The sequence below is a fragment of the Chinchilla lanigera genome, unplaced genomic scaffold, assembly GCF_000276665.1.
Source record: "Chinchilla lanigera isolate Chin_1 unplaced genomic scaffold, ChiLan1.0 scaffold00011, whole genome shotgun sequence".
In the NCBI taxonomy this organism is placed as follows: domain Eukaryota; kingdom Metazoa; phylum Chordata; class Mammalia; order Rodentia; family Chinchillidae; genus Chinchilla; species Chinchilla lanigera.
In genome coordinates this window covers 6,185,195-6,199,012 of record NW_004955412.1, presented here as the reverse complement: position 1 = coordinate 6,199,012, position 13,818 = coordinate 6,185,195, and the positions used below count along the sequence as shown (strand labels likewise).

General features: G+C 36.4%; 1 protein-coding gene across 1 annotated transcript in view; it reads left to right on the top strand.

Annotated features, from left to right (window-relative positions):
* Positions 1-13,155, top strand: part of Dcun1d5 (DCN1, defective in cullin neddylation 1, domain containing 5) — a 32,078-nt gene extending 18,923 nt beyond the window's left edge. Inside the window, exons 5-8 of the mRNA XM_005377993.1 lie at positions 8,615-8,723; positions 8,806-8,910; positions 10,503-10,605; positions 12,828-13,155. Of these exons, the coding sequence (XP_005378050.1) occupies positions 8,615-8,723; positions 8,806-8,910; positions 10,503-10,605; positions 12,828-12,883 (373 nt within the window). The 3' untranslated portion in view covers positions 12,884-13,155. The remainder of the gene's footprint in view (positions 1-8,614; positions 8,724-8,805; positions 8,911-10,502; positions 10,606-12,827) is intronic.
* The last annotated feature ends 663 nt before the right edge of the window (positions 13,156-13,818 follow it).

Sequence of the window (13,818 nt, the reverse complement as noted above, 5' to 3'; positions counted from 1 at the left end):
TTTTTTTTTTTTTTTCTGTTTTTTTGAGACAGAGTCTCGATAGCAGCTCAGGCTGGCCTTGAGCTCACTTTGTAGCCCAGGCTGGTCTCAAACCCGCAACGATCCTCGTGCCTCAGCCTCCCGAGTGCTGGGATTACAGGCCTGCGCCACCACACCTGGCTTTCTCAATTACTTTTATTTTCAAACCAATTATACCACTTTCCTCCCCAAATCCCCAGCTGAGTCCAGGTGACCTCAGACTCACACACTTCATTTTGTTTACACACACACACACACACACACACCTCTCTCCTTTTCCAGTTGTTTTCATCCAGGTGTCGGATTGTTTAGTTCCTCTCATTGCAGGTGACTTCTACAACGGCAACACTCTGTATGAGGTTTTCTCACGTAGGCCACTCCTGCATTCCACTTGGCACTCATTGTAGACCTGTCCTGCACGCTGTGGGAAGGTAGCCTGCGAGCTGCTCTGGGTGCAGGCCTGTCCTGCAAGTTGTTAGAGAGCAACTCTTACCTCAGGCCTCCCACATTCCACTTGGCATTGTAGGTTTTATCTGACCCAGTCCTTGTCAGATTACTAGGTATACCCGTCTCCCCAGGTATTCAGGCCTTTCCATCCTGAGTGGACAGGTTTTCCCCCTTCGGTCCCCAAAACCTTACCATGCTCCTATAGTATTAAGCTGTTGGTCCAGAATCATGTTGTTGTTCCAGAATCATCCTGAATTCCCTCACGTTCCGTTTGCTCTGTCAGGGGAGAGGCCTTCCCTCAGCCTGGAGACCCCATCCCCTGTTAGCACAAATGGACTCTGAAGGGATTCAGGATGTTTCTGCAGTAACAATGTGCTAAAGAATCCAAGCCCAGAGACCTATCCCCTCTGAACTGAAGGTTCACCTAGTGGCACCAGAGGTCTCAGGACTCCCTCAGGCTTGCAGGCAAAGGAGACAGCAAATCTGTCATCTTTGGTCCCTTTGTGGTCACCAGAAATGTTGCAGAATCCAAGAGATTGGAGAGAGCACTGGGGAAAAAAGGATTTATTTCCAGGATTTTGGATGCATGTTGACCCAGCTGAACTCCTGTCCAAAGTGCTGGGGGTTAGAACAAAGGAAAGGTTCTAGTTTTATACATTTAGCTGAGGGGATTGGTCTTTAGAAACTGGGCGGGGTGGGGTGGGGTGAGGGTAGAGAAGCAAGACAAGGTAATAATTGAGCCTAGAAAGAAGACAGAGTGTTGTGAATACTGCGGGAACAAGTTGCCATAAACTCTTTACAGGATACAGTTGCCAATCTTATCTGTACCAGAATAAGAAGTTACAGCTGCAGGGGAGGAAGAGGCAGTTTGAAGGGGACTGCTCTTTTAAATCCCGCTTTAGGTATACCTGATTTAAAGAAAATTCTAAATCCAGAGCTGTGAGAAATTCTTATCAGTGTGCCACATCACATTTACTGGGATTTATTAATGAGGAAGAGAACCTCTCTTAGGTCTCGTAAATAAGTGAGACTTTCTTCTCCTCTTATAGGTCTTTAATGAAGCAGAAATTCAAAAGTCTCTTTTGACAATCAAATGTTTAGCAATACTCAGGAAATTAATTTCCAAGTTCTAAAGTTGAAATTTAAACTCATTTTCTTAATTTAACTAGAATAGCCTTGAGAAGTGGTATCATATGCCAGTGCTCCCAAAAATCTATTTGGTGGCTTTATTTGGTATTATTCAGAATTTCTTGCTCCTATGATGTGCTAGTTAAGAGTATACTGTAATCCTTTTTGTTTAGAAGAGGTAGTCTTTGAATTTGCAAGTTCTGAGAAACAGACATTCTTAACTATTGAAAGTGTACTTAGGGACTAGATGTGTTGGTGATAGTGACTGGCTATTTTGCTAGGTCCATTGATAGTTTTTCCTGGTAGTAGTTGTGGAGTTTTATACTTTTAACTGTTTCTCGCTCTTCTTTAAGATGAAATTTGGGAAGCAGTGCTTGAGTCTGGCGCCTTAGACCACTCAGCCATCCTGACACTCCAAGATGAAATTTGGGATGGGGATATAGCTCAGTGGTACAAGCACCTGCCTGGCAAGCGCAAGATCCTGAGTTCAATCCCCAGTACCAAAAAAAAAAAAAAAAGAAAGGAAGTTGTACTGGGCACTTTATCTGCTTGAGACTTATGGTAGACTACTAGGAATGGTAGGATATAATTAGAATAAAAGGGTATATAGTTTCGGTCATTTTTTCACCCATTTCCCTCAAAAGGAGTATAGCAAGCTAAGAATTGTGTTAAACATATAGCATACATATTCCTTTTATGGTTAACCTATGAAATTACTGTCATTGTTTTAAAAATCAGCAAACAGGCTGGAAAAGCTTAGGCTGTAACTATCCTAAAACCACATGACTCAAAATGAAGAAATTGGAATTTTATCCAGTCACTTTGACTTGAAACTTTGTTCTTTCTTTCACTCTGTCTTAAACTTAGAGATCACATCAGTAATATCTTTGCTGTGTTTATCCATCAAATTCAAAGTATTTGGAAAAGATTATAATTTGTGTTCTTATCTACTTAGTGTCTGCTCAGTCACTGTGCTTTCTGGATCTGTTTGAGCTAAGCTTTTCCGTTACTCCCCACATAGGAAGTATATTACTACCTTCTGGTTTCTTTCTTGTGTCCTTACTTCTGTTAAACACACACTTTTTGGAGTGTTTATGTCAGACACTTTGTTATGTACTTACAATGATTTTCAAACTCTGGTGGAAGGAGAAGGAAGAACTTTTGGAATGACAGAAGGCATCCTTTATCTTCTTACCATCTGGAGTCTCAAAAGTCTTGATTCTGTGCAATATTTTATGCAAGAATGTGTCTTATATTACTTAAACAAAACAACAACAACGAAAAACCCAGAATGTGAAAAACAATGCTTGAAGCTGTGAAGAAATACAGAAGATGACTGTACTTAAAATCAGCCATGACAAAGAATACCTGTAAGTAGATACTTACAGTGTAGCAGTGCACTCTCAGGATTTTCAGGTGCTTAAGTCTAGATATCTTGAAGACTTCTTCAAATTTTCAGGCAGCGTTAAAGTAGCATGTGATGTGAGAATTTTCTTTTTCATATCCCTATAGTAGAATTTAACTGCATTTTCACCTTTTGTTAAAGTACAATTTTTCATAACTTTTACACTAATTGAAGCTACTTCAGTAGTAAATAAGAAATTCCTAGTAGCAAGAATAATACTTATTTCTGTATGAAGCATATTGTGCACCCATTCACTATTTGTATGACACAGGCCAAAAAGTATATTTTAGTATTGTCCCAGGTGATTAAGACTCCTCCTTCCATGTTTGTGGCAGAAGCAGTTATACATGTGAGGTCCCTCACATTCTACCCCACCCAACTTGAAGAGAAAAACTCCTACAGACAAAAATCTAGTTCAAACAGAAAGCTCCTCACTCAGCCCAAGAGACTAAAGTAAATCTGTTTATCAGGATGGTTCCCAGGCCTAGTTCTCAGGCTTACAGGAAACCTCATGAGTGTACAAAATGCCATGCTGTAAATCAGCAACATGCCAATGTCCTCCTGTACTTCCCTCCCCCAGAGGCACCAGACCAACCAATCACCCCTGAGAAACTTAAACTTTCCACCTTCTTCAGTGGAATTTCCCCCTCCCATACCTAAAGTAGTCTATAAAGTAGGCCCCCTTCCTTTGTTCTGGGCCAGCGGCTTTCTCACCCTGGGCTAGGTTGCATCCAACCTGAAATAAAGATATTACTGTTTGCTGCAGTCCTACCTGTCCTGGTGGTCTCGGTCGCCGCTCAGGGTCTAGCCTGACAGTACAGTAATGAATTTTAAACATACTTGATTTTTGCAGAAAAAAGTTCCATGATCATTAGTTTAAAATTTAAAAAATCACTAAAATCAATCTTAAGAGACAGACTTCAGGACCAGAACCTGTAAGATGAGTTGTTTGAGCTATTGATTTCAATAGAAAGTATCTACATATTCAAAGAAAAAAGGAGAGTGGTCCTGGCTGACCAGATTTCACATAATTTCTAGAAGTGAAAAATAGTAACATTAAAAAAGCTTAGAGGATGAGACAGAAAGTGGATGAATGTAGTTGAAGAAAGAATCCGTGAACTGTACTATCTAAGAAAATGAGTACAGAGGAAAAAGATAAAGAGACAAACAGACCTGAGAATAATTTTTTTGAGTGTTGGCAGTTGTCTATATATTTTATGTATGAGTGAGTCCTGTGTTAAATACGTGGTTTGCATATATTTTTTTTGTTATGCATCTTCTGTTTTATTTTTTTTAACAAGATCTTTTACTAAGCACAGGTTTTTAGTTTGACAGTCCCATTTTTTACTTTCTTTCATAGATTGTATTTTTAGGATTAAGTCTAAAAATTATTTGCCTAGTTCTGTATACTAAAACTTTTGTCTATTTTTTCTAGATTTGTATTTAAGGTGTGAGACTTAGAGGTCTTTGTTTCTTTGTCTCTGATTGGCCACATGTCCTAGTACCATTTGTTGAAAAACTGTTTTTCCTCTATTGAATTACTTCCGCTATTTTGTCAAAAATCAATTAGACATTTGTGTGGGTCTGTTTCTGGGTTCTGTGTTCTGCTCCATTGATGTGTCCGAGCCTTGTGTAATGCTACGGGTCTGATGTACTGTAGTTATCTAGCAGTAGTGGCGTGTGCCACAGCAGATTATATCACTGCAAGCTGTAAAAGTTTAGCCATGACTGCTGTATAGCAAGCCTTGAAATCAAATGGATTGATTCATCTTTTTAAAAGAAATTGTTGTAGCTATTCTAGTTCCTTTGCTTTTTCATATGAATGCTGGAATATTCTCTATATCTATAAAAAATGTCTTGCTGCAATTTTAAATAAACTGTAGATGAACTAGGAGAAAATTAGTATCTTTACTATTTGACGCTTCAGTGTATGGAAGGTAGCTACATCTCGCCGTTCAAAAATGTACATATAATTGCTTGTGATTGTTTAGTATAGCTGCTTTTTGTAGTGCTGTGGATTCAGGCCTTACATGCTAGGCAAATTCTGTGCCACTGAGCCAGCCCTCCCTGTGTTTAGATGTTTGATTTGTTTCATTAGTTTTCAGTGTACATATGATGTGTATCCTTTGTTAATATTACATACATTTCATTTTTATTTTAAGCCATTGTGAATGGTGTTGTATTTTTAATTTCAGTATGTACACATTCATTGCTTACAGATATAAAACTAATTTTCTTATGTTTAGTTTATTTTGTTTCCCATGACTTTTACTGGACTTATGTGCTAGTTCAGATTTTTTCTTTTTTTTTTTTTTTTAATTCCTTAGGGTCTCTACCTAGACAGTCATGCCTCCTGGAAATAGGCACAATTTAATTCTTCTGATCTGTATATCTTGTATTTGCTAGAACTTCTATTACTATGTTGAATAAGAGTGTTGAGAGTGGACCTCTTTTCCTTACTACCATCTTAGAAAACATTTCAGTCTTTTCCCAATTAAGTATTTGGCAGTAAGTTGCTCATCGATGCTTTTACTTGAGGGAACTGACCTCTAAATATTTCTTTTTTCTGAGAGTTCTGTTATGAATGGGTGTCACATTTTTTCAAGGCTTTTCTACATTGTATGATTATATGGCTTATGTGACTTTTCATTTTTTCTATACTGGTTTTGTCATCAAGGTAATACTGGCTTTATAAAATAAATGTGGAAGTTTTTTCCTTATCTGTCATTTTTTTTTGAAAGAATTGTATAGAATAGGTCTTTTTTTTTTTACCCTTGTGGCAGTGGAGATTGAACCCAGGGTCTTTGCATTGAGCTACATCCTTAAACCTTTATTTTATTTTATTTTTAAAAATATTTTTATTTTATTTTATGATAGGGTAAGTCACTGGACTGCCCAGGCTGGGCTGGAACTTCGATTCTCCTGCCTCTGCCTCCCGGAGATTACAGGTGTGAGCCTCTACACCCAGCTAAAGCAGGTTTTAGAGGTGTGGCAGGCTTTTTTACTGAAACTATCTGAACCTGCAGATTCCTTTTTTAGAAATTTTTGAATTTTGAATTCAACCTCTTTAGTAGTTACAGAGCTCATCAATTTACTGTATATTGTGTGTGTTATAGCATTTGTACTTTTCAAGAATTGGTCTGTTCCATCTAAGCCATCGAGATTTCATGTGAAGAGTTACAGTATGTTACCTTATAGTTCTAATGTCTTCAGGTCTGTTTCATTTCTAATGTTGGTAATTTTTGTTTGCCGCATTCATCTTACTAGAGACCTAAAAATTTTATTGATCTTCCCAAAAACGAGCTCTTGGTTTCATGTTTCTTTTCTGTTTTCCATTTCTTTGATTTTCTGCTCGCTCTTCTTCCTTACTTGCTTTGTGCTTATTTTCTTCTCTTTTCCCAGACTACACATATAGAAAATTGATTGAAACTTTTTCTCCTGTCTAATGTTTGCATCTGTTAAAACTTTACCTCTTGGTATTGCTGTATTCCCATCCTAAAATTTTTATAATACTACATTTTCATTTTCAGTTTAATGCACTTTTTTGTTTCCTCTTACACTTAATGTATCCAGGGATTATTTAGGAGTTCACGGTTTAATTTCTGAGAGTTTCTTAGAGATTTTGCTGTTATCTTTCTGTTACTAATTTCTAGGTTGAGTCTCTTGTGACCAGGCAGCACACTATCATTTCAGTTACTTTTAGTCTTCGAGGTTTGTGTTATGGCTCAGGCTGTGGCATGTCTTAGTTTATGTTCTTTGGGTCTTTGTATATATGTTTTATTGTTACTGAATAGTCTATCAATGTCAGCTAGAATCTTTTGGTTGATGCTGTTGCTTATTTCTATTTTTTCTGATACTATAATTTCTTATCAGTCTCTGAGAGAGAAGTGTTGAAATCTCCAACTAAAACTGTGAATTTGTTTTATTTTTCTTCAATTCTGTTAGCTATTTTTCACGTTTTGCATCCATTTGGGACATATTAATTATGATTGTTTAGTATTGCTGTATCTTCCTGGTAGATTTACACTTCTATCATTGTACAGTTATCCCTTCCTCTCTGGTCATTTTCTTTGCTCTAGGTCTATATTAGCTGGTGTTAATATAGGTACTACTGTTTTCTTTTGATTCATGATATATTTGATCTATGATATATTATTTTCCTTTTATTGAAAACTGAACATTTTGGGTATTATGTTATGAAATTCTGGATCTCATTTAAGCCTTTTGTTTTGGCTAGGTTCTTGTAATACCACTCTAGCAAAAGAAATAGCGACTGTGGCCTCATTCCTATCAGGTGCAGGTAGAAACTGAATCTTACTCTGCGCCCATTGACATCCAAGAAGCGATGCTCCTTGCTGCTTGGTGGAGTAAAAGCAAGAGTTAAGGTTCCCTCTGAGTCTCCACTAATAATCTTGTCTGAAAGGGGTCGGAGTGCCTGCCTGTTTCCCACAGAGCCTTCATTGACCCCACTGGGCAGGCCTTGTTCCTACTGGGTAATGGTGAAAGCCCTGACTCTTCACCAGCCCACTCTATACCACCAGCAGAGAAGGGTTGGTATATTCCAAATGTACAAGATTTAATCATCTTTAGAAATGCATCCACAATGTGTATACCTTAGTAAAATTACAACTTACTACACATGGTAGGCCCTGACATCATTGGTTTAGGAGAGTGAAAGTCTTAGCTAAATTTGAAAATGCCAGGTATCTGTCTCTATTATATCATAAGTACTAATATTCAGCATTGACTGGAATACTGTGAGTCGCAGTAGATGGCACAGCTGATTTAATCAGTGGGAGTTGGGTGGTCTCAGAGGAGGTAGAGTGTGAGTTAGATCTTGAGTAGTATTTTGTCAGAACGTTGGGAGGAACACACTTCATGTGGTGGCATTTGGGAATGGTAATTGAAATACAGCTATAGTAACGATATTCAGAAGTGGTGAAATGAGACTGAAGATTTGCACTAGATGAAGCGTTTCTGTTTCTGCCTCTAGATTTTAGAATCTAACAACCCAGTGAGCATCAGAAAGCCACTCACCGCTTTTGAGCATTCTGTCTACCTAGTTCCTCATGTTTAAGTTTCGTCTTTAGAAATAACATGTATGACTTGTTTTCGTGCCTTTGCATATTGTACCTTATTTGAAATTAGGTGCTTGTACTGATATCTTAGTTTTTTATTCACTAAAATGTGGAAACTTAGATTTATGACTGAGCCACTTAATACTACACTTTTAAAGCCATTCATGGCTCCTTTACCAAGCCATTGCCTAAGAAGTTTCCCAAGAAATATGTGGCAGAGGCTTATGTGCTTTTTTTTTCACTTCATGATCTCTTTTTAAGAAATATTTGTGATTTTATTAGAATTTTTTTATTGGAGGTTTTTTTTCCCCCCTCAAACAAAAGTCTTCAGAAAACTTTCATTAATAGCCAGGTTATGTCTTTTATTGTCTTTTTCCTTTCATTTTATTGGTAAATACAAGGCAACAAAGTTTGTTATTCTAACCATGTAAGAGAATTTTAGAGCTAAATTATCTTCATCTACACTTTTTTTTCTTGATGCATAACTTTTAACCTCATAAAATAATTTATCATTTTCTTGACTGTTTTTCTGTTTAAGGTGTGATTGCACAGAAAAGTTACAGAACAAATTTGACTTTTTACGCTCACAGCTGAATGATATTTCATCGTTTAAGAATATATACAGATATGCCTTCGATTTTGCAAGGGTAGGTGCAATCTTCATGTTTAGTTGTTGACAGTTTTATATTGTGACCATACTCAGGAAAAGTTTTTTCATTCATATTTTAGGATAAAGATCAGAGAAGCCTTGATATTGATACTGCTAAATCTATGTTAGCTCTTCTGCTTGGGAGGACATGGCCACTGTTTTCAGTATTTTACCAGTACCTGGAGGTATGTTTTTTGTTTTGTTGTTTTAATACTTAGTCTGGTTGAAAATATACTTTTAATTGGAGAACAGGTAAGTTTTTAATACTGTACTTTTAAATAGTCTGGTTGAGTCATGACAAAGTTCTGTAAAATATGTACATATTTGCCACTTTTAGACGTGAAGTCATGTTATTTAATGTATTCTGTACATAAGATGCTTATGGAGGTGTAGCTTAGGGGTAGACTGTGTGCTTAGCCTACGTTAGGTCTGTACTTCAGCCCTTAGCAGTACATTAAAAAGGAGATATTTTTATTCCTCATTCCTCCTCCTCTGCCAGAAAGGCTATGCTTTACCAAAGACAGTCTTCATACAAAATTAGGTTTTTGGATTTTTGGTAAGAAAAAATTGATAGCACACAAATCTCAAAGCTCTAAATCTGCTTTCTGGGCAACCCATCTGGGACCCCTCACGTCTTTCAGGAGCCATCCTATTCCCCATTCCTTCGCTCGAGTAAATTTTCCTACTCTTAAAAAAAAAATCAGCTTTCTTCTGGATCGTAGGCTGAAATATACTTAAGAGAACCTATAAAATAATCAAACTTCTCTGTTTCCTTCTTAGACTCAACATAAAGAAATACAAGGAGCTTTAATAGGCTATGTCTACAGTCTCTTATGTCTACATAAGAGAATGGCTGTAGTAGGGCTAATTGTATTGGTAACTGAAAGTATGCTGGGTTTATGAAATAGTTTTCTAGATGGTTTATCATAACACTTACCAGAGGTAGTGGTTCTAAGATCTGTCCTTTTTTATTACATTGTTTGCCTAGTATAATACCTATTTTTGAGCCGTTTAAATTTTACTTTTTTCTGGTACAGTTCTCACCTTTTTTTAAAAAACATGATGTTTCCTTTGAAAGTAATTTCTCATAAAGCTGACTACTTACCGTAGCAAGTACTTCAGAACAGTTTTGTTCAAAGCTTACAATGAAACTCAGAGCTAGGAGATGACTTTTGTGCACAACTAAATATTAAGCCAAAGAAAGAATGTAAGAATACTCCGGTGAGTTGAGGGGAACAGCAGTTTTTAAGTACTTCTTATGTGCAGGCCATTTGAGACTATATTTTTAATCATTCTAATACCATTTTAAATTGTTTTATTCAAATTTAGCAGTTGAAGAAATGAGTTCTGTTCTTACCTAATTTTCTCAAGGTTACTCATCTAATGGCAGAAGTGGGATTTGAACTCAGACCTATATTCTTTTTACTACTTCCGTAGACACCAACTTCAAACAGTTCCTGCAAAGAAAGGACTTACTGGGAAGCAGTACAGGAACTTGCTGGAGGGAAATACTCTCTATCTTGATTTTATTGGTAGTTTTACATGTATATACATATGTAAAAATTCAGTAGTGTTTGTCTTAAATCTAGTATCCTTATGTTTATTACTCCTCAAAAGTGAAAGAAAAATGGAAAAAATACATGATGTTAACATGTATATGCTCTTAAATATTCTCTAAAAAAAATAGAAGAATAAATATTTTAGGAAAAACCAAATCACAGATTCCCTAATAAGTAATTTTGTTCTGTAGTACAAATGTTTATATTGTTTCCCACAGCAATCAAAGTATCGTGTTATGAACAAGGATCAGTGGTACAATGTATTAGAATTCAGCAGAACAGTCCATGCAGATCTTAGTAACTACGATGAAGATGGTGCTTGTAAGTATAACGTATCCCTGTATAAAGGAAATGTTTGAAAATATTAAATGATAGGATGCATCTGTGTACTGTTAACATGAAGGAGTGTGTGTGTGTGTTTCCTGCAATACTGGGAATTAAACCTAGGGCTTTGCACAGGCCAGGCAAGTGCCGTACCACTGACCTACATCTCCAGCTTAACATAAATATTTCAAACATAATGGTAACTTATTACTTAACAGGAAATGAGGGAGACAGACAGAGAACTTAGATTCAACAATATTATAAAATCTATGCTAGTAATTGAAATGTTTTCCATTCCTAAGTAACCATTTACATTATAGCTAAATTTAAATGATAATTTCTATATATAGATACTAAAATTTTTTAATATCTGTACTATGCTTTTTTCTTGCTTTTCCTGGGTAAGAAAAATGTAGTCATGATTTTAAAAGTAGCAAAGCCAAACAGATCAATTATAGTAGAAAAAGCTTTAATGTTAACATAGTACTCATTGACATTGACATTTGACAGTATGACAAATAATGTCAGTGACTTCTCTCTGAAAATTATAGATTCTGAGTATACTGATAGTGAAGTAGTACACTTTTTTAATCCTTTAGGTTAAAGTAGCAGCACTCTTCAGTGGAGTGGTTAGAATGCCATAAAATAGAATTTTCAAATAATGAGTAATTAGATAAGCTCAATTCTCTAGAACTGTAAGTTTTCAGTTTTCACTGGCATTTTGGTTGCATACATTGTTGTAACATTCAAAGGGACTACATGGTGCCGTGCTTTTCTTATAAATGTCATTTAACACTGTGTACTTACTTGTGTCACACTGAAGTGGTAAGATACTGACGCGGATAATTAGAATTCTCATTGTTTGTTCTTGCATATGTGGTATTCTTCAAGAAATAATTACCCTATGGTAGTAAACTGAGATCCCAAGGGCTATATATAGTTTTGCAGATATCTGTACTCATGTTTGTTGATCCAACATTCAAAACAGATTTTGTATTAAAGTAAAGCTTGTACACTTATTTGAAAATTAAGAAAATCTGACAGAACTATATCTGTGGTCCTCATGAGACTCAGAGGTTGTAACTCAGGAGTGGCTTGTGTTGAACTGGATTTGCATTTTGACAGTCTGAACAATATGCCAACCCCAGGCTGTTTTTCAGTTGCCATTTATTGTGTTTGCTCGTTTTTCTCACAGTAGAGAAGTATGTCTGTTAAAAGCAAAGGAAAAAAGAGCTCACCCAAAGGTGATACGTTTTGAAAAAAATAGGACAATGATATGACTTTGTAGTATGGATTCTTCCTCCTTTAAAAAAACAAACAAAACACTCATTTCACTTAAATTGCCTTTCAGACTTTCGTAAGTGAAAGCTTAGAGCATTATAAAAATATCTTTTTGGAGTAATGGATATTTATTAAGCAGTTGCTTTGTGCTATGTCCTGTTTCAGTAGTAAGATAAATTTCTAATATGGCTATCTTAGTCAGTTTTCTCTCATTGCTGAGACAAAGTACCCAGCGCCCAAAATTAAGGAAGGAAAGATTTATTTGGCTCACAGTTTGTGGAGGTTTCAGTCCATACTTGGTTGGCTCCAAGGCGGAAGACAACAAAGCAACAAGAGCAAAGGGGGAATGGCAGCAAGCAGCCTCTTTCTCTCCCTTACGTTGTAAGAAGGCTACCCCTACCCAGGGGGCTGCACTCACATAGTTAACCTTCTAAACTTCTTACATTGACACAATGAATAACATCCTAGGGCAGGAAGGGCGTGTCCTTTGCACCCCAGGATGTAGAACTGCTGAGTCACTTAGTCAAACCTCTAGACTCCTCAAGTTGACACAACGTATCAGCCATAACAATGGCCAATCCCCCATGCTCACAGAATGGGGTAACAGAAATACTAAGTTACACACTTTTCATATTGTTTTGTAATCAAATGCCAGAATGCTATGAGAGGGGCTAATATTGACTCAGTTGTGGGAGGGTTTATGAAGTACCTTGAGAAGAAAATTGCTGTGACTACTTACTACCCAAAGGCCCTTATGATTTTAAGGGCAAGACAGCAAAAGCTAAGAAAGCACTGCTAAGTAGAAGAGAGTGGCTAGAAGCAAAACACCTGAAGGAAGGACAGGTCATGCGCCTGTTATCACAAAGCTGTGAGAACTTGTTGTATAGTTGCAGAGATGACTTTATTGAATTCTAACAAACCTTGTTTCTTTATTTTAGGGCCTGTTCTTCTTGATGAATTTGTTGAGTGGCAAAAAATCCGTCAAACATCATAGCAAGAACTGTTGTGAAGAAAATGCAAACTTTTTGATTCCCATATGTATACAAGCTAATGAGTTGAGGGGAAAAGATCGAAAGGGTGCATTTTCATTCATACGAAAGACTGATAGTATTTTTTTTCCTTTTTTTTAAAGGAAGTTTCTTGTTACATGTGATGGGCATTGAACCACACCTCTTCTGAGACTGAATATTGACATTTTTGTTTCAAGTTATGTTTTTAACAATAAAGATTCAGATTTGTGACAAAGGCCTTAAAGTGAAGATGTCCCTTGAGTGTCAGAGTGGTATTTATTTTTGTAAATTTGAAATCTTGAATTTTTGAGGTTCTAAATAACCATGAATTTGGGGAATTTTAAAGATTTTAGTATTTGACAGTGTAGTGTGATGATGATATGGCTCGTTTTACTGATCTTTGCACAGTTGGGAAGGATAATTATTAATACTGATTTCTGGGATAATGATTCTCTGATGCAGCTGGTACAATACCATTTCTAGATTTCAGAAGTGCTCCAGCTTTCGGCTCTGGGATTCTGTAAAAGCTGCAAAGGTCTTATGCACACACGTTTTCTAAAGAGTTTAAAATTGGAAGATTATGTCTAGTTATTTTTCTTTTCTCACCTTTAGTATTTTTAATATGCATAAATGAGCATTGCATGTATATTCTTAACATGAATTTTAAGTTTTCTGTATTTCTGTCATTTAAGAGCTTTCTTTTACATTTGAAAAAGAAAGGTTGACAAATTAATGGTCTTAAAATTAACTATCCTTGTGCGAGAATTATGGCGAGTGTTGAACCTGTGTTGTTGTCACTGCAGGGACTTTTATTGAGAGCATTTTTTGTCTGCCTTAAGAAAACTATACCTCTGTTGTTGTGGATTTAGTCAACATATATATAGAGAAGATAAGAACCTTGAGAGAACTCTGAGTGTAA